Genomic DNA, 25,592 nt, shown 5'->3' with positions numbered 1-25,592 from the left:
AGTTTGATTGTTAGCCCTGCAGTTTTGATTAAAGTTGTTAGGACTATACAGTCCGAGCTTAAAAGTTAATTTAGCTTCTGCAGTCCCAGTGAGGGTCACTTCGAATAACTTTCAGCTTCATTTTTATAAATCGAAATAAAATTGAAGAAGCTTAAACACTTTTTATGGTTGTCGAAACCGTCCCTTTTGCCTCTTTTACAGCAATACAAATGATCGGTTAAACGATTCTTTGAAAGAGTAGTTCAGAATATAGTATATATCCAGTAAAAATGTATGAAATATTATATACCCAACCCAATTATAAGGAAGTATGAGAATGTGAACCCTTGCCCATAATAGCCCCCAAATTCAATAAGGAGAAATTAAATTGGTAAACGTTTGGGGTAAATATCTCTAACGGGTGGTGGATGTAGTTTCTTTGAGATTATTCTTCTCAAACATCATTTTACATCAAGCTTTACATGCGTACATGCTTATCGTACAATTAGAAAAAAATTGTCCCAAATACTTCCCACTTCCCAAAAATAGAAAAAGGTATCTTTTTTTATTGCATATTTTTTAACAGTTTTTTTTTTGTCTTTCTAAACAAAGTAGTAGTGCAAGTGGAAAAAAAAATACTTTAGAGATATTGAGAATCGAGGAAGCCGATCACAGCTTAAAAATATTGATTTTTTAATTTTTTTCATGCATTATTATTTTTCCACTATATAAGAATAAACAATCAATGCTAGGAAAGAATAACAACTTTGTTGTCGGTTTTTTAATTGATTAACATATATATTCTGCGATAATAATAACAGCCACTGCTGTATAATTGATTATTAATTATTAATTAATGATAAAATGTTTTATTAGATGATAAAGAATTTCCATTCAATGATTATTAATTAATTAATTGGTTTACATGCCCATAAAAAATATAAATTGATTTTTATGTAATTACAAATTAAAAATTAAAATTTAACAAACTTTTTAATTATTAATTTTTAAAATCAGTTGTAATGGAATATCTTCTTCATTTTTACATGACTGCCCAAAAAGGAGTGTAATGTATTTAGGGTATATGTATGTTTCATCGTAGCAGCTCAACGGTTAAACCGATTTAGATGTATGATTCCGCGTTGGAATCCTTACGTTACCGGGTCTCATAGGCGTTACATATATAAATAGATTTAAAATAATTCAAAAAATCTATCAGATAAATGAGTCGTTTTTGAATAACTCGTATCTCACGTATGAGACGTTTCTGAATCGTTCAGAATGAAGCGTTGAGTTGCGAGTTATTCAAAAACTACTCATTTATCTGATAGATTTTTTTGAAATTATCATTTGGCAGATAAAACGATCATTTTTATTCATGTAACTAGTGTTTTTACACTACTGCCCTAAAAGAAGTGTAATGTATTTAGATGGACCACTGAATGTGAAAATAGGAGGAGAAAAGATTATGGAGGTAGAAGAATTTTGTTATTTGGGAAGTAGAATTACTAAAGATGGACGAAGCAGGAGCGATATAAAATGCCGAATAGCACAAGCGAAACGAGCCTTCAGTAAGAAATATAATTTGTTTACATCAAAAATTAATTTAAATGTCAGGAAAAGATTTTTGAAAGTATATGTTTGGAGTGTCGCTTTATATGGAAGTGAAACTTGGACAATCGGAGTATCTGAGAAGCTTTTGAAATGTGGTGCTACAGGAGAATGTTAAAAATCAGATGGGTGGATAAAGTGACAAATGAAGAGGTATTGCGACAAATAGATGAAGAAAGAATTTGGAAAAATATAGTTAAAAGAAGAGACAGACTTATAGGCCACATATTAAGGCATCCTGGAATAGTCGCTTTAATATTGGAAGGACAGGTAGAAGGAAAAAATTGTGTAGGCAGGCCACTTTTGGAATATGAAAAACAAATTGTTAGGGATGTAGGATGTAGAGGGTATACTGAAATGAAACGACTAGCACTAGATAGGGAATCTTGGAGAGCTGTATCAAACCAGTCAAATGACTGAAGACAAAAAAAAAAATGTATTTAGGGTGTATGTATGCATGTTTGTTTCAACGTATCTACTCAACCGCTGAACCGATTTAAATGTATGATCCCGCATTGGAATCCTTACGTTACCGGGAGTGTCATTGGCTATATTAATAAATATATATATATGTTTAAATAAATTTAAAAAATTAGAACTTATTTTTACAATTATGTTAGATAAGTGGTAGAGTCTATTTACAGAATATATTTTCATAATTCTCACACTCTTAAAGTTATAATTTTTTGAAAAAAATTATTTAACTTTCCAAAATTGCTTTAATTTTTTTTTTTTTATTTTTTTTTAATTTTTTACTTGTAAATGTATCAAAATGGTGTCATTTTTTAGACGTTTTTTTCAGTTTATAACGGAGAAAGTTTAAATGTAAAGTGCAGTTAAAAAAATAAAAAAAAAATTGATAAAGTTCAACAACATCATTGAAAGCGTAAAAATGCTTTTCATTTGTAATATAATAATACTTTTTAAATGTACTTCTAATAAAAAATAATATAAAATTTATAATACTGCATAAAATAAAATGTATATTGACTACATAATAATGAAAGAAAATTTACAGAATTATAATATAAAACCAAGGTCATTAAGAGTATAGTATAGTATTTCACTTCAAACTGAACAAGCTTATTTTAATAATCTATCTACACAACCTCTTTCTACCCCAACGTTGCACAATGTCAGTCCTGAAACAGTTGTACAGCTACGTGCCGCTATACTGCCGTGTTAAATAGTGATTTTACAACACTTAAATAAACCACTTTCTAAATTACGTATAACAAATAAATCAAGATAACTATGCCTTCAACATAATATAACAATAAACGACTAAACGATATCTGTTTACATTATTATACAGTTATCCAACTATATTTACATGATTTGTAAATATTGTAAACAAATAAAAATTTTTTAATCATTTGGAGACCTAAAAACAAGTTTAATAAATGTTTAATTTCTGCTTAAGAAATCCATTTCTATGATATAAATAGACACATTAACAAACTAGATTTAACTTCGTAGAACATTAAAATTAATTTTGGTACTTACGTGTTAGCCCGTTGACCAATAAATTGCAAACCTTTGGGTTATTGTTAATATCACCCGATATAACTATTTTTATAATCATTTATATTTATTTTATAAGTATAATTTAACCAAACTTAACTTACGCTCGCTAACCTTGACTAATTAACACAGTAATATTTTGAGTATTTAAATAATTACATTTTAAATAATAAAAATAATCACGTGTTCCATCGTGTCTAACTGTCGGGAGTTAGACACGTCGGAACACGTGATATTCCAGTGTCCACGGTGGGACGAGAAACGCCGCGACTGTACTGCCGTAACTGGGCATCTCAAGGTGGGGACCATCGTTGGAACGATGTTACGCAGTTCGGTGGACTTCGACACTGTGACGGGGTTTGTGTCGGGAATACTGCAAATGAAATATCGTGAAGCGAGGGGGTGAGGGACAGCTCCGTACGTAGCTGCCATTCGTCCGTGCTAGCATGGGTGGACGGTGATGATGAAGTGCGGGGACTCTCGAGCCCCTGAGCTAAAAGATTGAGTCCCGGCGGGCCCGTCCCTCCGGGGCTGTCCCCGTTAGAGGCGGAGCACAAAGGACCAACTCCCGGTTGTTGGGTGATGGAGGCCGGGAACGGCATAGCCGGGCCTGGCGTTTACCTCGTCTGGCGAGTAGAGGCAAAGGCACCTCCCATAACAGTGTTCATGCTTAATTGGGGGTCTGATTCCGGCACGGAAAAAAAAAAATAAATTCAGTAATTATTGCAATTATTTATTATTTAAATAATCAAAACATTACTGTTAATTAATCGAGGTTAGTTGATGATGCAGGAGAAGACAGTGAGCAGACGTAACGTTGGGAGACACAGAATTTCATGGTTGCGCAATCTGGTTCGGCAAAATGTCAACTGAACTGTTACGAGCTGCCTACTCAAAAGTCAAGATAGCGATGATGATTGCAAATCTCCTGAAAGGAGATGCCACTTGAAGAAGATGAAGAATCGAGGTTAGCGAGCGAAGCGAGCAGTTTTGGTTAATTTATATCTATAACTATAAGCAATAATGCTTATATTTCTAATATGTGAAATATGTCAATGATCCCTTAACTTTGAATATACTTCAAAGTTACGGGATCATTATGGTTATGGTCGACGGGCTTTTTTAAAAATATTTAAACAGGCAACCAATAAAATAAAACAAGTTGCTGATGGTACACCACTATAAATTGACACGGTTAAATATAAAAAAAATAATGAATATACAACTAATTAAACTAATAAAAATAAATTATGTGGTCTTTTAAATATACTCTTAAACGATTGTAGGCAATTTTATGACCCAAGATAAATAAAACGGAATAGCCATTTTGAATAATAAAAACGCATTTAGTGACAAATAGAAAAATAATTATTTATAAAAATTAGATTTTACATTTACTAACTGCTTAATTTTTTCTTTTACGTTTAGTGCTTTCGTAGAAACATAGTTAAAAAAAACTCAAGTAAAGCGCGCACGCACATCACATTTAATTCGTGCGGGCGTGGCGCTACTAGCGGCGACGGTCAGCAATAACTTAACTTACATAGAGTAAATTTCGTTTGTACGGTCGGCAGACTGGTGTAGTCGCGAGGCTTAACGCACGAGGTATCGAGTCAACCGGGCGATCAGGTTCGACACAATCAGCCAGACCGAGTTACTTTTTTATACTTTAACTACTATTATTCATTTGTTTAATTCTAACGCTCATCTGAGACGTCATTACAAAGCAATAATATAGAGAATTTTTCGGGGTGGAAGTGCGATTTTGCAAAAAAATCTATTTTGCTAATATTGTTATATTTAAATAGTTAACAAATGTGCCTAAGAAAAATATGACCTTAATTAGGAGAAATTTTGAAATACTGAGATGACCTTGTTCTACAACCTTACCCCTTGACTTTTTAAGTTGATGGAATCAATGCACCAATATATAAAAGTAATCCTATCAAGTTTGGTTAAAGTCGTTCCAGTAGTTCGGAAAATATAAGGTGATTTAGAGGCCAACACCGAACACACACACACACACACATACACACACACGTACATCCGGAAAATTTCCAACTGGTGTTTTTGGGTTCCTTAGGTGTTAAAATGTCAAAATCCTTTGGTGAAAACCGCATATGCTCAAATTGGATCGATTACAATACTTTCCATTCTAGAGCTATAGCGCTATCTAGACGGAAAATAAAAATATAGAAATGTACTTTTATCATTTTAATCAGCCAGTGAGATGTTAAACAAACCTCTCTATATTTTCAATTATTTTTAATTATACTTTTCGTCTTAATTTCCACGTATATATTCCTGAAGAAACGCAGATCTATGAGAAAGTGTTAAAAGTAAAGAAAAAGATAAATAAATCTGTAAATGGAAAATCAAATTCTACAAATAATTATATTTTTCTGTTAGTAAGGAACTCAGTAGACTATTTATAAAAGAAAGTTGTATGCTTAAATGGTAATTTAGATAAATTCGAAAGTGGTAAATACTAAAAAATTAAATCAAATAAGTATTATTATAGTTATTAAATAATCCTTATCAATAAATGCAGAGGAATTTGTAAATAAATAAAACCGTATCGTTAATATAAATAAAAAGAAACAAAAACTAATAATTACGATATCCTCCGATCTCTCCTTATGAACATCTCTTATCATCGGATGATCCAAGAGAAAAACAAAACATTACGAATGAAGCAGTAATACTGTAGAATAGTTTCTAATTACACATTATTTTTATGTACCTTCTAAATTAAGAAAAATTTTAAAGAAAATGAATGAACCAATTTAAATGATGCTTAACAAAATTAACACAAAAATTAAATCACAATTACAATTTAATTAATTTAAATTAAATAACAGAATAAATTTATATATATATATCGTAAACCTTCTTCAAATTATAAACTAATTAATTTCAATTCATTTCATCCATGGTCCAAAAAGATGGCTGTTTTAATCCACTTTTATGTAGAGCCATACATTATCTCAAAAATGATAAAGTTTGATTAAACAAAGAAATAGTAATAATTAAAAATATTGCTAATGGTTATAATATTAATGTTATATAAATTTTATAACAAAATTAATATAACTAAAAATATAAAATTATTATTAGATAAAAAGGAAAAAAAAATATAAAATCTGTACAATCCATTTAGTCTAGGAATTGAAAAGTTGTATAAAAGAATTAACATTACACCTGCATATACTACAAATAATAAATAAATCAAGAATATTAATAATGATTATAATAAGATATCATAAAATAATGATGCTAATTTTGTTAAACAAGGGGTATACAGTCTGGGTTGTGAAGATTGCAACATGATACATTGGTATGACCAGTCGTAAATTCTCTATACGTGCAAAAAAAAAACATGGATAGTATAAAAAACAATAAACCAGAAAATTCTAACTTTGCTAAAGATATATAGATAAAGATTATACATACAACCCACATACTTTTAAAAAAACTTTAGACATATCTTATAATTGTTATAAAACACCTAATTTAGAAAATATCACATTTACAGCAAACAAAAAATCTATTAATGAAAGAAAATGTTTAAAGATGACATATTGTTTAAACATATCCTAAATACAGAGACAAAGAGATAATAATTCAAATAGAATATCATTCGTTCAACATGGTTCCGTTGATTTTATTTTATTCCACCAGATTACACTGTAAATTTCAATCAGTATACTGATAACTAGCAATCAGTCATTACTGGTTATTTTAATTTTTTAACTTTATTATGATATTTTAATCTCCTGACGATGGTCTAAGGACTGAAAGATATGGGGAATTTCAAAATTAATTGCTGATAAGGTGGATTTATATATTTAAAAAAAATATTTAATAACTAAAAATAAATATATAATATAAAAGAAATAAAAATTATTCAAGCCGGGAGTCAAGAACACAAAAAAAGGAAATTTGTGGTAAAATATTATCACAAACAGGGCACTCCGATCAGGGAACGACGCAACTGCACGAAACAAGAATAGGGACTATAAAAACACCAAGCCCAGGACAGTCCACTCAAAAACCACATGATACTACTAACATTTATATGGTAAAAAAATAAAGGAAAACAAAATAAGATGGTTCAAAGGAATTGAAAAAAATATAAAATTTCAAACAAATAATTTTCAACAGACAATCGTTCAAAAAATTCTTGGGTGAATACAAATTTCCAGAGAAATAGAAAAGAAAACACCGTGAATGAAGCGAAGAAAGGAGAGAAAAAGTAAAGTAAAGAATTTTGGAATAGAGAAAAGGTCAGGACATTTTAGGAGACCCTTCTTCCTAATGAGAAAAAAATAGTAATAATTAATAACGAAATACGTACGTACAAAGTATCAAAAAAGAGTACTTTAGTTTGAGTTTATACAATAAATGCTGATTAAAGATTATACAACAAAGTTTTAAATAAACTTGGGCGAAAAAGTAAAGTTAGCTTAAAACAAGTCAAACCTAAAAGATTGGTCTAATGGTGAACGCGTCTTCCCAAATCAGCTGACTTGGAAGTCGAGAGTTCCAGCAGCGTTCAAGTCCTAGTAAAGGCATTTACTTTTATACGGATTTGAATACTAGATCGTGGATACCGGTGTTCTTTGGTGGATGGGTTTCAATTAACCACACATCTCAGGATTGTCGAACTGAAACTACCAGACTACACTTCATTTAAACTCATACATATCATCCTCATTAATCTTCTAAAATATTATCTTAACGGTAATTACCGGAGGCTAAACAGGAAAAAGAAAGAAAAGTATAATAAACAAGTCAGCCGGTCTCTGGGACGCGAGTGGTAGCGTCTCGGCCTTTCATCCGGAGGTCCCGGGTTCGAATCCCGGTCAGGCATGGCATTTTCACACACGCTACAAATCATTTATCTCATCCTCTCAAGTAATACCTAACGGTGATCCTGGAGGTTAAACAAAAAAAGTCAAAGTTTCAGCGTACATTACCCCCTGAACAGAATCAAAAACGATAATGTGTGATCTAAATTGTTTCTTCGGTTATTAATTAGTTTTATGATTTTTTTATACATATTGTATTTTATAATTTACTTTTTTCATTGATAAAATAATAATTAATTAGTCAATGTCAACTGATGTCAATTGGTTAACAATCGAAATCGTAGTCCATTTTTACATTTTTCTTTATTTACTTATTTTTTTATAAGAGGTTTTTTAATTTTTTTAATTTAGAATTCATACAATGCCTGGCCTACAAGGGAAAGAGGGAATTCGTTTTCTGTAATCGTCTCTTTACTGAACAAAATATTATTATCAGTATGTTCGGGAAGACATGAATAAACACGTGTCACTTCTGATACTTTATTCTGCTTATCTCCATGTCTGGTGATGTAGAGAACATTATATTTATAGAATGGAACGTATCTGGTACCTTTATACTTCAGGAGTTTGCATATATCACAGCTTTACCAACGATTTGAATAGAGAAGTTAAAATTTTAAACAAATACAGAATATACCTTCTACCTAAGTTTTGTCGTTAAAAATAAAATAAGATGTAAGGAAATGAACCAGATATGGTGAAATGTAAAGTACATTTTTAAAATTAAATAAATTTTCCTTTAATAATATGATACATCTGTCATTTATAAAACAAATACGTCATATTGTAAGAAATAATTATGTCTATAAATAAATACGTTAGAAATTTAAAGAAAATTCTAAGTCAATTTAAAAAAATACGTTAATATTTATTTAAAAAAAATAATAATGAAGTATATATTAGCAAAGAACCCAAGTCACAAAAATTGGGTAATTAATCTACAATATGACCAAATAATAAGGCTGACATTCTTCATTGACGACCTTTTATCCTTTCAAGGTGGTTTAAGGAATAATTCTCGGTGAAGGTTTGTAGAAATCTGTTAAACTAGTCGAAAGTTATCGGTAGACACGCGCGCCCCCACACACACACACACACATATGCACGCGCAAATAAAGGTTTTTTTTAATAGGAGAATGAACGGGAAATATATACATCAATAATTCTCTTCGTCATTTTTCGATATGGTAATTAAAAATGTGGACTATTTTATTATCAAAAAATTCTTTCTTTCATGATTTAAGGAAGATTCAACAAAGTTTCATTTAAATATACTCAACTAATCGAATGTTGCAGATATGTTAAGTGCCGTAAACAAACAGCTGTAATTGACTTTACCCAGCAATCAAGATTGGAAAAAACAAAGAAATCTCAGTACTAACAAGAATTTCATGCCAGGTTTATAGGAGATATACATTTTTTCCCAGTTGCTTCCATCACCGAGCGCCATGTACACTGATGTTTATCAGCATACAATATCAACTAAATGCTTATAATATTCGGACCTCTATAAATGACACCATTATTCTGTTTACAACAAGGATTGCCTGTAAAATAAACACCATTACTCTAAGAGAAAGCATTTTGATTACTACCAATTGTACCTCACATTACTGAAGGAAATTATTGTTTGAAAGCTGTCGTGGAATAAACGAATACATATACACACAAACAGGATAACCAATTTCTCGCGTATACATAGCTTATTCAGTAAAATCAACCAAATTAAACATTAAACAAATATATATATATGAAATTTACATTTATATGATAAGCAAATCGCAAATTGTTCCTTTCTTTACTTTAGTATACTAATCAGAATGGTCATTAGTAAATTTTAATCGCTGACCTTTTTTTGATGGAGCAACTGACAACTGCATTTAAACAGTGATAATATATCCCAACTGTCCACTTAGTATTCTGTTACAAACTTAGCACAATAACTAAATAAAAATACACGGCCAAATAAATAAAAAAATTAAAACAAAAATAGATAAATTAATATATTAAATAGGCCGCGGAATGTCTGCTTCATCGATAAAGATAAATGACAATAATTTCCAACATATGTAGGTAAGCGGAACTTATCAAACCAAGGCACGGGCGACAACTGAGTAACAGTCTGTATAGATGTAGTCGTTGCGAGTTAAAATAGTGGAGTGGGGATGTGACGTCACGTTGACATAACGGGGCCCTTCGCTTCGTTTTATCATGTGAAGGCGGTGGGTAGAGGTTCAACGTTGCTTTGAACAGCTTTACTATACAAACACACATACACACAACACGCTCATATAGACAGCATAGCCTACTTTCAATCTTATTTCAGCCTAGCTTGCACTGACTATTTAGTTTTATAAAGAGAGCTTGTTAGCTCTCTTGGTTTGCATGCGTGCTTTGCTTACTATAAAGTTCAAATAATTTTCATCAATTTTCCATCTCTGTTTGTTATGGTGATATGAATTAACGCTTAATTTTATTTATAAATAAAAACAGATTTTTTTTATTTAATTAAATACATTCGTAAAATATATGGTATTAATTAAAAATAAAATAGAATTTAAAAAAATAAATTATACGATTAAAAAACTGTTATTGAAATAAAATAAAAAGCAGAAAAGCCATTGAAAATACAATTTACAAATAATTAAATGAAATCTAAAATTAGATTTAATTAATTAAAAATCTATTTCATAAATGATAAAATTTCAAATGTTAAAAAATCATCATGAATAAAAAAATACTAAAAAAATCCATTTCGGCACGCTGAAGGCGGAGGTAGATTTCACTGGTGCTAAGTAGGGGATAAAAAAGATTTCCACCGTAAAGTTAAGAAAAACTTCAAATTTACTCAATACGACAATGGTTGCATGTGAAAAACGTTTATTGTTTAGCATACGGCAAGCCCCATCTTACAATTCCAGCAACATTTTGGTCATCCCTTGTAGTAAGGATTGATCATATCAAAAATTGTTACAGACAAAAGTTTTAGGTAATGTTTAGCGGACTAACGACCACTTTAAACCGATTTGATAATATGCCTATTAAGGGAGGTATCATTCTTTTTTGTCTTCAAAACCCCAGTTTTTCAACCCCCTGGGTTGGTGATTAAAAAAATGACTTAGGTACGTTTTAAGCCCTTATCCAAAGAACAGTAGAAACTTTAAACGAATTCGATACTTTAATTAATAAGAATGTTAGAGCGATATTTAATTTTTTTCGAAAAAGCCCCCCATTTCCACTCCCACGGTCCTATTTTGACCGTTAACGAACTCGACCGAAATTTAGGGACGAGTTATTTTTAAGGATCAGTTTTAAAATGACTGGCGTAAAATTATGACCGTTATCGTGTCCACAAGAAAGTGAATTATATATATATATATATATATATATATATAAACTTATGAGTCGACGGTTGTTTGGGGATCTGGGGGATGTGAAAAGCGAAGATATATCGCAGTCGAATCATGGTACCAATACAATAAGTAGTTTTCTTATGAAATCTAGCTAAAATCTGATATTGACTCCACACTTCCTTGTACACCTATTAAATTACACATAAAACATTTTTTTTAAATGTAAAGTACATAACATTTTATTCGTTAATAACTTTTGATATTTTTTCATTTTTTGTTCGTTATTGTTGTTATTGAATTATTATTTATTGTAAAGCTGTTTTTACAATTAGCGGTTAATAATTATTAATAAACGAATATATTTAAATTTAAAAAAAAGTTACAAAAAAGAAAACTTGAAGTCTGATTCGTACCGATGTGCCTTGCCAGTGTAAGATCCAAATATTTCATTAATTAAAATTTTATTTGCCTATAATTCTGGAACCAATGCAAATAACTACTACTTATGATATATCGTTAAAAGGCTGTGAATGAGCACTATTACTGTAGTTAAGAAAATATCTAAAATCCAAACGTTTTGGATTTTGGGCTTCTTCGGACACTTTTAGTTCAGTTGATTGCACTCAAAACAACTAGATGTTACAACAGTCCTAAAACCAAAATTTCAACATCCTTCAGCTAATCCTTTTTGGGTTATGCCGAAATAGATAACGTACGTACAGACGTCACGTCAAAATGGATTCAGGGATGGTCAAAATGGTTATTTCCGTTTAAATCTGAAAACCGAAATTCTTGTCGATCACAACACCTCCTTTACTTCGTACAAGGAAGTAAAAATAAGTAAATGAAAAAATATATTTAACAAGTAAAAAACATACGAAATTGGTATTTCTGACCGTGTTTGTAGAAACAAAATTTAAAAAAATATAAATATTTACTGTAAAAACAAAAGTAAGTTATATGGCTTTTGGCTAACCCATTTGAAACCATAAAATTGGCATATAAATAGTTTTTAAATTCCTCCAACCACTATTATCAACTGAAGATGATTGTTTGATAACCATAATTACCATCTAATTTTAGGTTTTAACAAACGTTTTGGTAAATCGTTTTGAAAATTTTTATTATTGTATTTTTATTATTTTCGAAAATAAACTAAACTATTTATAATTTATTTTATTTTGTAATTTTTCACTTATTTAATTTTTATTTTTAGGGATACTCTGATTTCCGAACCCGGACCATATTGGCATATTAAACTGCTGGTCCTATTAGGCGATATTATCGAAAATCAATATTTTCGATAAAATATGTAAGTAAACGTGACAAAGGTGGCAGAGGAGATATACACAAATACAGTACAGTACTACTAATTATTAAAAACAATTTAACCTATTATTATTCAGAATTTTATTTCTAATACAGTATTAAGTTACATAAAAAATATTATTAAATTATTTTTGTAATTAATAAAAAATATCGCTTGATAAACAAAACAGAAGTAAAAGTCAAACAAATGATCGTTATAGTCAGTAAAATTACCGGTTTTTTTTTCACAATTCAGAGGATGAAATGAAATACAAATTTTGTAGCGTGTGAAAATCCCATGCTTGACCGTGATTTGGAGGTCTGGCGTTCTACAAACTTGGCACAGACTCGCAGTTCCGCTAGCGGGATTCCTTCACTCTTCTTTTGCATAAAAATACTGCAAGAAATCTGTCAATGAATTTTTTTACATCTTGTGTAGAATACGCGTTTGACTTCAAGCCACGTCAACGTGGCTTCAAGCAACGTCAAGCCAAGATTATAACGTGGGATTTTTTCATCTATATATTAATTATATTTTATTTATAAATAGTCGCATGGCGTGAAAGTCTTACAACTGTGTTTTCAGCTTTTTTAAGCTCTATTTAAATACTAGAAAATTTAACAATTGTTTAGTTCGAGTATTCCCACTAATAGGTAAAAATTTGAATTAAGTTTTTTCTCGAAAATCCAAACCAAACTTATTTTTATATAAGATTTATAAAATTCTCTTCATAACATTTGTGGCCGTTTTCGTAAGTCATAAAAAAGACTGAAATATTCTGTGAACATCATCATTCGTAAAAAAAAAAAAAAAACTAAAGAAAGAATTTTTTGAAACTTATATTAAATAAATCAGGTTCTGTTTGTCATTAAGTAAAGAAAAAAAAATTTTTTTCATAATTTTCACCATCATCAGGGATTAAAAAAACAATCGGAAATTTGTATACAAATAAAATGAAAAGACAATAGTATATCTTTATCCTAAAAAGAATTGTCTATCAGACAGCTTTACAATGAAATAAGAGTAACTTAATTTTAGAAGCCGATTATTTTTGTAAACGCTTCCTTCCTTTCTTCGGTTTTCTTTAAGATGCTAATGAGCCATTTCTTTGACGTGCACAAATGAGGGAGCAAAGGATACTCAGATGAACGGTGAAGACACCGTAATTGGTACGTGGGTAGAGGTACAAGAGTAATGTCACGATATATACCCGTATTTTGCCCGACTACAACATTCAAACCGGTTATGAAAGTATTATAATACCTTACAATACGGTGTGCTCAAGAAGTCTACTGTTCACATATTACCGATCAACTTTTTTTTTTTAAAGATCCTGTACCGGTTATCATTATATAAAATATGTTCGATTTTGTGAATAATTAACTTTATCTACGATTAACCGGGTTGTGATGTCGAGAGATCTAAGTTCGAGTCCAACAAAAGTTGTTTTTTGATTGAATTTCAATCACACCGCTTTACTGATATACATTAAATTAATAACAAGTAAGGTAGGTAGCCTAAATCATATGATAGCCAGTAGTAACAAGGACTAATAACATAAATGACCGTCATCACTGAACCATTCCACATTACCCTTTTCGCAAACTAATAACTGTATCCCAGGCTACTTGTTTAAAAAATTTAGAAAGTTTAACGTTTAACATTTAAAATTATTGACTATATGGATTTTTATCAATACATTTCTAATACGTATAAAATCGTAATTCTTTGCTTTTCAGGTACATGTTTACTCATCGTGTAGATACAATTCCCATTTATGATAAAAGTAATTTTTTTTTTCTACAGCTTTATTATAACGTATGAATGACGCGTCTGGAACCTGTTTCATAATGAGGGTCATTATCAAACAGATTTACATTATGATACAGGTGTTCAAGCGAATCCGCCGGGTTGGTCAGGTGGTGAACTCGTCATCGCAAATCAGCTGATATCGAAGTCGAGAGTTCTAAGATTCAAATACTACCTTTACTAGTATTTGAAGGTAGTATTCCTTTTGGAATACCAAAAGGTAGTAATCGTTTTGAAGGATTTAAAGGTAGTATTAACTACCTTTACTAGGATTTGAATACTAGATCAAGGATACCGGTGTTCTTTAGTGGTTGAGTTTCAATTAACCACCTATCTCACTCACGAATTGTCGATCGACCTGAGATTGTACAAGACTATATTTCACTTACAATCATACATATCTTCCTCATTCATCCTTACAGTTGTTCCGGAAGCTAAACAGAAAAAAGAAAAACGAGGTATTCAACCGATCAAAAGCCTACTCTTTCAAATCACTGACCGAACAGAAGCGAGTATTATTTAATGTATTAGCTGTTTTTTTTCTTCTTTTAACTTTCATTTTAATATGATTTAGTAGTTAGCAAGCTGAAGTTAATTTGAAAGTACACAGATAGGCAACTAAGTTTTTTTATTACACTGTTTATTCTTTTGTTAATTATATCGTATTCTGTGGAAGAAATGTCTTTAACACCGATCGATTTTAAAGAAAAAGGCATGACTAAATAACCTATTGAAACAAAAATGTATTTTTTGAAAAATTAAAAATATATTCCGTAAAAAACGGAATATTATATCATTGATTTAAATAAATAACCCAATGTTTTCTCAGCCGTCGGAAAAATACGGTATGACGTTCTCTATAATGGCCATTAATGTACTTTTGAATGCATTAATGCATTCAAAATACCTAACTTAGAATGCATTAATGGTTATCAGTATAGGATCGTTGGATAACCCACAATGCACGTTGAATAATCTATCACATTTGTAATAGGTCTAATTTGGACATATGCGGTTTTCACCGGATCATGACGTTTTGACACCTGAGAAGCCCAAGAAACCAAAAATCGGCAGCAAATTTTCCGGATGTTAATGTACATATGAAAGTGAGTATGTTCGATATAGGCCTTTAAATCACCTTATATCTACAGAACTACTGGAGCGATTTGACTAAATTTGGTCAGATTACATATGGGGAATTGATGCCATTAAATTTTCAACTTAAAAGGTTAAGGGGGTGATGCTGTAGAGCAAGGTCACCTTCAGTATCTCGAGATCTCATCTTATTAAGGTCATATTTTTCTTAAGCACATTTGTTAACAATTAAAAAATAACTAACTCTATTTGCAAAAAAAAAAAATTTGAAAATCGCACCCCCAACACAAAAAATTCTGTTATAGTCTTCAGCTACGTTGGGGCGTCACAGGTGAGCGGTAGAATTAAATAAACGAATAATATTTTAAAAGTAAAAACGTATGTCTGTCTGCTTGCGTCTCGAACTCGATTACCCGGTCGACTTGTTATCTGGTGCGTTTAGCCTCGCGACTACTCCAGTCTGCCTACCGTATAAGAAAAATTTGTCCTATGTAAGTTGTGAAATTACATTAGTTTAGTTAGTACCTCTAGTACACCCGGGCGAATGAAATACGGTATCGGGGCTTTAATTAATTATTAAATAAACTAAAAATATTATATTTAAATAAAATTATAAATATTTTGAATAAAATTGTGTGTGTAAGCCGTACATCAGAAAAAATCCACGTGACGGGAAAATGCTACAACTGGTTGTCAGCTTTTTTTTATCTAATAAAAAATTCAATCTATTGGTGATTGATCTACATGATGTGTATAATGTTTTTTTTTTTTTGACCGGTTAGAATAAAAGATTACTTATTTATACACATACCGAGAGAATAAAATGGACAAATTTTATGTTCTCTAATGCCAGAGAATTCGAAGTAAATCCAAAACTTTGTGAAATCGTACCCCTGTTTATTATTAAGATATTAAAGTTATATTTATTTTAATTATAATTATGTCTGAGATGTAATTAAAGAAGCAATAAAGATCGCTTACTTTTGTAAGAAGTTATGGTTAACCCGAAATATCCTAAGTGAGAATGGATAATGAATGCGTAGATTTTATTACACATATTATACGTACATAAGCCTACCGGGCTGGTCTACTGGTCAAACGCCAAAAATCATTTGTTTAGCAGCTCATTTTCGAAGTCCAAGGTTGTTTCTGAGATTCAAATCCAAATATAATTGTTTTTATACGGATTTGAATATTAGAGAGTGGATATCGTTGTAGTTTAATGATTGGCCACACAAGTTAGGACCACACATCTGAGAAATGGTGGGCCGAGTCTATAGATTACACCTCATTTACACGTCATTATATCCATCATTTACTCATCTGTTTGGAGGAGGGTTGCTTACTGTTCACTAATTCAACAGATTGTAGCCATCCTGCGGTAGAAGAAGGTGAACAGAACATTGTTACGACCTGAATGAGGATTGCTGGCGAATCGGATATAAGTTGGCGGCCGGCAAGTTTGAGAGGTCTCAACTTGTTTGGGGGGAAAACCTCCAAATTGGACAAGGACACTGAGGAAGAATTACTTAAAAATTTTATCATTTTTTTATACGTTTCACAAAAGGTAATGTAAGGTTAAAAATTTGAGCAATGATTTGTGGTTGTATAAATTAATTTAAAAAAATTACATATGGAATAAAATAAAACAACCCGGAAATTTTTTAACGCGTGTTATTTAACTTTTTCATACGTATCGGCAACGATATAAAAAGAATAAATAACAATATAAGTACAAGATAGTATTTCTTGTAAACATTTTATACGTTATAAGCAAGAGTATGTTATCTGAAGAGAAAGAAAAAACATGAAACTTCATATATGTAATAAAATTTAATTATTGCTATCAACTGATTAATTCTACACACAAACACTACATATACCACTGTTTACTAAGTGCTCCGTCACGCTCTTTGATTATCTCAGCAATATTCAAACCAATTTTAATGTTTTAAAGATAAGAAATAAAAATGTTTAAATGCACTTTTTCTTTACTATATATATATATTTTTTTTAAACACGTTTTCTGATAAAATGGTATTTTGGAGGAAAAAAATTTAATCTAATTTAAAATATGATGATGAGTTCAGGAGGAAAAGGATTAGTCCATTTTTTGTGGATTTATTTTATTTAACAATATGGTTTCTTTTTATTAAAAAGAGCTGAAATTCTCTCTGAAAGGCGAAATCTTTCGCTAGCTGTAACTGGAAAACAAAAGATTTCCGAATCTATGTTTAGAAATTTTTTCATTGTTTTCACCAGTAGAACATGTCCTGAAAGTTTCTCCGTTTCGTAGTAGGATACTCTGATTAAAATTCATTATTAATAATTTAAATAATTCAGGAAATAATAATGATAAATTATAAATGTTAAAATACAAAATAAGAAAAAAAAACATAGATCAGTAAATATTAAACGGAGAAGAAAATCGAGGTTGATTTTTAAAAATAATTTGGATTATTATTTTTAAAAAATCATTAACCAATTAAAGTTGTTTTAGTAAAGGATATCTTTTTATTTTAATATGTATACATCGATCTCCATGGCGGAATGTTAACGTCTCTGTCTTTCATTCGGAAGTCTGCGTTCGAGTCTATGACATCATTTTTTCATAACTTAAAAAAAATTAATTCCATTATCATCCATCGGCAACTGTTATAGGATGCCAGACGAAATAAACGGAATATAAACTAGTTAACTGCTGCTGGGCTTTCTCTTCAAATCGATTATTAATTTATAGACATTCAATATATCTATTATTGTTTCGAGGAAAGAGATTGTAGATATCTTAGTATATAAAACATATTCATATTTTATTATCTATATAAATAAAATTATTAATGTTCTTTTGTTCAAAATCTTAAATCTTAGAAAATTTTTCACCAATTGCTTGAAATTTTGACATAACGTTGCATTCAAATACGCGCGTGTTTTTATTTACCTACAATTTATATACCTATGATGTCACACCTTTGGTAGGTAAAAACACGCTTTTTATGAAAAACAGCGCTCTCTGTAGGGCGTAAAAGCAACACGCACTGTACGAAATATTTTACGATTGTATTTCAATGTTTCTGATATGTTTGTCCGCTGTAGACTAAAAACTACTAGATCGATTTACGCGTGGAGAAAAAGGGAGAAAGGAAAAATCGGAAAAGGGAAATAGGGAAAAATCGAAAAAGCGAAGAAGGGGAAAATGGAAAAGGGGAAAGCTGGAAAAAGTAAATGGAAAGGGGAAAAGAGAACAAATAAAAGGGGAAAGTGGGAAGAGGATAAGGGAAAGAGAAACAAAGAAATTAAAATGGTGAAGGGAAAGGAAAATGGGAAATGAAAATAGTAAAGGGGAAGGGGAAATGGGAAATGAGGGAAAGGGGAAATGAATATGGCAATAATGAAATGGGAAAAAGGGAAATAGGAAAAAGGGAAAAAAGGAAAAGGAGAAAAGGAAGAAAGGGTAAAAGAGAAAAAGGGAAGGGTTAAATTTTGTGAAGTTACGTAACGTTCATTTTGTTAATATTTTACTAAACTTTCAATTGTGTTCATTTAATCTACACACACACACACACACACACACACACACATTCCCACTGAATTCATTTCGCATAATAAATCATTAAAATTTTAATCCAAAATGCAACGAAAAATATAACGTCATGGCTAAGCTACTTTTAATCTTCCTGAAGATGAAAGATTATAAAATTTAGCTATAAAAAATATATACATTTATTTAAAGTTAATAAAATAAAGAAGATCCTGTAGCTGTTGCTGGATCAGCTATCGACGGCCATTCCTGGCGATGAAGTATGCTCGCCAACTTTGAGTCCTGGGGAAATAAAATTCCCAGGGTGGACAAAAACCAGTGAAGTTGGCTAACGACCCTGAAGACGGAAGAGGAAGATTTACCAACGGAGGAAGGAGCGATGGCGATAACATGAATAAAATTCAGAGTAGATAGAGATCTATAAACCGGAGAAGAAGCAGTCTGTCTAGAAGAACGGAACTATTAGAAGAAAATCCATTGATCCTCCAGGATGGGGATTGGACGTGGTGTTGAGTGAGGTGGGTGTGGTTTTTAAGCAACTCCACCCTTCGAAAGAAAACTACTACGAACCAATCGATGAGCTCCGGATTAGGTTTGGAATTATGGTTAACGAAAATGGACTTGTCAAAAACTAACGAGATGGAGAGAGGAGGCGAGATGTAGGAAAGATTGGAGATGAATCGGTAAGCCAATGCCCACGCTGGGCTGTAGCGCCATGATAAGAAGTAAATTAAAAAATACAAAAATTAGTTTTTTCAATTTTTTAATAATGTTTTTTTAATATTAGATAAAATTAAAAAAAACAGACGTAAATAACATTTCATCTGACGTAACGCAGTAAATATTATAACTAAATATAATTAATAAATAAATGAATAAAACGTTAGTAATTTTATTTTACACAATATAACAAAATGACTTGCTTTTTTTAACTCACTACTTAGATGGCAGTAACATACGGTACAAACAAAATAATATGAGGGAAGGGATGTGCAACAATGAACCCAGAATGCATTATACTTCTGAAAAACGTGGTTGTATGGCGGTATTATATATATATTATACACCCATACAACCCCACCTTACTCTCCCTCTATATATATATATATATAGATAGATATCTCCCTCTCTATATATATTAGAATATATATAGAGGGAGTGAGAACAAAGGGAGTGGAAAAAGCAAACTCTTAACCTAATTTTTCAATGTGTTTTAATGGCTTAATGAATTTTACGCTTAAAAAATTTCCATATAATAATAAAATAAATGTTAAAAAAATTATTAAATTAAAATTTTACTAATTTTAATAATAGTTAAATATAATTTTTTTATTATTTAGCTAATTAGTTATATCTCGATAAAACTTTATAGAATAACACAGCAATATAGATTTGCTGATGCCTAAGACCATAGTGGGAAAGAAAAGAAAAAGTAATTATTTTGTATGAATATTAATTTTATAATCAGAATGATTAGTTTAAGAAGCTACATTTACATTAAATAATTAAACATTATTACATTATTTAATTAAATATTTTAGGTAAATTCTGGATTTAGAAATGTGTGTAATTTTCATTGTTAAAGAAAATTGAAAGTCTTTTCAACAAGATTATATGCAACTCTCCACGACATGCATCTGCGTTGTAAGAAGAAATCGAAATTAAAATTAGAGGAGAAAGGAGAAAAGGGGCTAGTTTATCACAAACTCCTTTAACTGTGTCCTAGAGAAAGTATTAAGAAATTGGGAAAAGACGATCAAAAAAATTACAACACACCAGTAAATAAAATTGGTTCGAAATTGAAAGGTATCGAATTTAACTGACGACATATTGACATTTTTTCTAAGAATCTCAAAATGGCAGTAGAACAAGTAAACTGCCTAAAATAAATCGCAGTGAGAGTAGGGCTGAAAATGTTTTAAAAAAATGTCAGAATTCATAACTAATACAAAGATTCATCCAAGTTCCTAAATACGAAATATGTTAAATAAAAAGAATCAATAAATTTAAATATCTAGGAAAAATAGTCAAAATTAATGGTGTAAATAAAGAAACCAATCAAACAAGAAAGTGAAAACTGAAGTATTCAGGCTTTATAGAAACCTGAAAAAGGAACTAAATTACAAAAGACAGAATAATAGTAGCTTTGATAAATAAAGTACACACTCCTTTGACGACGAAAAATTCATAACTTATTTCTTTGCTTTGGAGACAGAAATATAATAATGAAGTAAAAGGATTAATCTTTTTTTTCTTAATGAATATCTTTAATTTACAACTTCACCAACCATGGGAGTGAAAAAATAATAACGAATATTTTTAATATTTTAACCTTCAACGGAGCTAGGGCCTCAGTCTGTGGCTTAAAACCTTCCATGGTTTAATATGAATGTATCCTGAAAATTTGAACGCAATCGGTCGGTTGGTTCTTTGAGATGAAATACATCTAAAAATCTTCTCAGTTACGCGAAGAAACATGGGTAAAGATCTGGTTGCGATTGATCGAGTAATTTGATTGTTTATCCCGAACAAACAAAAACCTTCTTCCTCTTTATGTAATAATAAAGATATAGATTAGAAAAACGGTTGGTAAATAATTACCAACAAAAATTAAGTGAAGCAAAGAGAATAAATGAGATTCCTACAGTAGCGATGCAATGTCAGTAAGGCAGATGAAGTGAAAATATTTTACCTTCGACTTTTATCGTATTCTCTTGGCAATTATTAGGTGAACTTCTACATTCTCGCACAGCTGTATCACGAGACTTCCCTTTAACTCACTATTCTATGGTGGGTGAACTAATTAAGTAAAATTTAATTCATAAGTACAATATTTTTCGTTTTAAATTATTATATTTAAATGATAATAAACACACCTTTCAAAATATTCCGATCTCATAAGCTACTTGAATAAGGCATTTTAATTAAATTCATCAACCTTTTATAAACAAATAAATTATGATTACCGTTAATTTATGTTTAATTTAACAAAACGGTCGTGTGTATGCATATGCATATGAAAGTATAATACTATTGCATATTCAATCAAATAATATCGTACTATTTATGCATTCAACAAACCAACATAGTTAAAATTTTAATCTATGTTACATGAACTATTAATGCAAAAATCAATGGGTGTAGTACGGTATACAAATTTTGAGTTGCTTTAGGGCTTAATTGTAATTCTTGTACCATTAGATGGATATTAATGATATCTATTCACCAGCTAACCATCTCTCTCTGTTCCTCTACCACCCCTTTCCTTAACAACAATCCACCCTTTTCTTAAACTTCCCAGACCTATATCCATCCATCTGTAGTTAGTAATAATCCGTCAGGTCATCCAACCAATCAATTCATTTCGTCCCGCAAGCTCTTTTCACCACTAAACGATCTCCCCGTTCCGTTAACTCTCTTGCTAATAAACTAACTTTGTAGTCATTTTATAGGTTAGAAAAGATCTTTCTCGGTTGAAAGATTCTTACAACGACTTGTGTACCTTAATTAACTCTCTCTCTCTCTCTCTCTGTCTCTCTCTCTCTCTATATATATATATATATATACCTATTTGTATTTTTAGGCCTACATTAAATAAATAATTTAGATAATCTATTCCATATAATTTTGTTTAAACTATATATTTTCACTTCATTGGAGAGTGTAATTTTGCTTACAGTTATGGAGATAATGTATGAATTTCTTCGGTAAATATATAATTTCTACCGGATTATGATTACAAAGTCCCTTTAATAGTTTAGATTTACTTCTCTGTAAAAGAGACAATCTACAGAGATAATCTGTACAACCTCGATGAGTTGAAGATGAAAATTACCGTTGCCGTAGACGAGGATAAGCTAAGAAATATTGCTAAGAGCTTAATAAAACGTAATAATATATTGATGGAAGAGAATGGAAAATCTACCGTTAAAAACAAAAGCGGTTTTTTTCAATTAGGTTTTCATTTAAATTTGTGTGATATGAACATTATAAAGGTTTTATTAAAAGAACTAGGTTGCAATAAGCAGGATATTTAAAATTTAAATGGAATATATTATTTAAAGTAGAAAAACTGCTATTTAAATTTTAAAGTTATCTTTTAACAAGGAATAAACGTTGAATGCGATAGCATTAAATATAGCCTTTTTATATTAGTTTAATCACCTAGATACATTTTTATCGTCAGTTCACTGAACTATAAATAAGGATGTTCACTAACTATTCTCTGTTTGGAGGAAAATGTTTAAATAATTCTTATTAATAATTTAAGGAAAAGTTTAAAATAAAAGTTAAGTTAAAAAAATATTATACGTAGGCACATATATATTATATATATACACACATAAAACACAACCCGTCAAGTATTTTCCATGATTTATTTAATATTTATTCATATTGAACGCTTATTTTTCCCGTTTTAGCCTCCGGTAACTACCGTTCAGATAATACTTCAGAGGATGATATGGATGAGTGTAAATGTAATGTAGTCTTGTAGAGTCTCAGTTCGACCATTCCTGAGATGTGTGGTTATTAATTGAAACCCAACCACCAAAGAACCCCGGTATCCAGGATCAATTATTCAAATCCGTGTAAAAATAACTGACTTTACTAGGACTTGAACGCTGGAACTCTCGACTTCCAAATCAGCTGATTTGGGAAGACCAACCCGGTGGGTTTTATATTGAACGCTGTTCACGCATACAAGCACGCTTTTTCAAAACAGAAATTTGTCGCCGAATTTATTTTCAAAATTAGTGATCATTCATTATTTTACAAAAAAAAAAGATTATTTAGGAACAAGTATGACTTTATTATCTACATGGAACTCTATGAACAATTTTATCTTCAACACTACCCAAAAAATTAAATCAAAACACGTTCTGTCAAGCTTAAAAAAATAAAATTTACAATCTGTGGTTAATAATTATTAATAAATTAGTTTCTAGAAATGTTATTTCCATTTTCTTGAAAATTATTCATTCCTAAATACATCGTCAGACAGTAAGTAATAATAAAATATCTGATGTGGACACCACATGACTTCCTTATATGCCTATTAAATTACATATACACATTTTTAAAGTACATAAAATTATATTTCATTAATTACTTGTGATATTTTTTCATTTTTTTTTTTTTTTTACTGTTATTATTGAATTATTATTTATCGTAAAACGTTTTTTACAATCATAGGTTAATAATTGTTAATAAATCAATATATTTAAACTAAAAAAAAAGTTAAAAAAAGAAATGAAGGAGATGAAGTCGGATTTCAACCGATGTGCCTTCCTCTTGTAAGATCCAAACATTTCATTAATTAAAATTTTATTTGGCTATAACTGGAACCGATGAAAATAAGTACCACTAATAATATATTGTTGAAAAGCTCTCAATGAGGGCTTATCACTGCAATTAAGAAATTCAAAATCAAATTTTTTTGGATTTTGGGATTTTTTGGAAACTTTTGGTCCAATCGATTGCAATGAAAATAAGAGGTGCATAACTACATGTTATAACAGTCCTAAATCCAAAATTTCAATATCCTATGGCTAATCTTTTTTTAGTTATGCCAGATACATTTATACGTACGTCACGCCGAAAATAATCAAAATGGATTCGGGGATGGTCAAAATGGATATTTTTTTCGTCTGAAAACCGAAATTTTTCGCGATCACAATACTTTTCTTACTTCGTATAAGGAAGTAATAAAACATAACCACCGTTGTCTCTCTCTACTGGAAGTAAACAGACGCAATACTCCCGCTAATAATCTGCACAGTAGCCAACTGAGCAAAGTGAAAATATTAGATTATGTTAAAGATAAATTATATGATGTGGTAATTAATACAAAGATTTGACGTGTTGGGAGTTTTATTAATAGTTGCTATTTAAATTATAACTAAAATGAATTTAATAATGATAAATTAGTCCTTGTTACGAATGCACTATTGATCAGTCTAATCATTGCAGAGGAAAAGATTTTAAGCAAAATGAAGTCATTTGTAAAGAATACAGATGTTCCAAACTGTATCTGATGTTTTGAGACTCAAAGGGTTGAAGAAAATTTTGAAAAAGGATCCCACGTGACAGATTCATAAATTTTATTTGTTGCAACGAACAAAGGAAGTAACGTATTGCGCAAAATAGCGACCGTTGGATAGGATGAAAAAGAAAAGAGCATTTCTTACATTATCTGAAGAAAATTAATACTTATGTCACGTAAGTAGATGGTGTAAATTTAAAAGAGTATTTGGTAGATAGAAAAATAGAAGTCTCCCTCGGAATTTTTCTGGAAACAGAACAATTTCATGTTGAATGATACCTAACTAGCAAATAATTTAAATATATTAAAATCAAGAGTCATGTCTACTTCCCTGTACGTGGTTAAGGGCAATTTAGTTCTTATGAAATATTTCTTATGTCCTTAAATAAATAGATTTAATTCTGTTTAAGTCAATTTTATATGCATTAATATAATACCATATTAGTTAAAAAAGTGT

The 25,592-nt window shown here is 30.4% G+C and overlaps 1 protein-coding gene across 1 annotated transcript in view; it reads right to left on the bottom strand.

The window, feature by feature from the left end:
• The window catches only part of LOC142331219 (uncharacterized), a 361,282-nt gene extending 351,213 nt beyond the window's left edge, over positions 1-10,069 (bottom strand). The window contains exon 1 of the mRNA XM_075376962.1: positions 9,835-10,069. Within this exon, the coding sequence (XP_075233077.1) occupies positions 9,835-9,865 (31 nt within the window). The 5' untranslated portion in view covers positions 9,866-10,069. The remainder of the gene's footprint in view (positions 1-9,834) is intronic.
• Between the last annotated feature and the right edge of the window lie 15,523 nt (positions 10,070-25,592).

This window comes from Lycorma delicatula, chromosome 10 (genome assembly GCF_047948215.1).
Source record: "Lycorma delicatula isolate Av1 chromosome 10, ASM4794821v1, whole genome shotgun sequence".
Classification (NCBI taxonomy): Eukaryota; Metazoa; Arthropoda; class Insecta; order Hemiptera; family Fulgoridae; genus Lycorma; species Lycorma delicatula.
The sequence above is the reverse complement of the archived record's forward strand: the minus strand, read 5'-3'. Positions and strand labels throughout refer to the sequence as shown.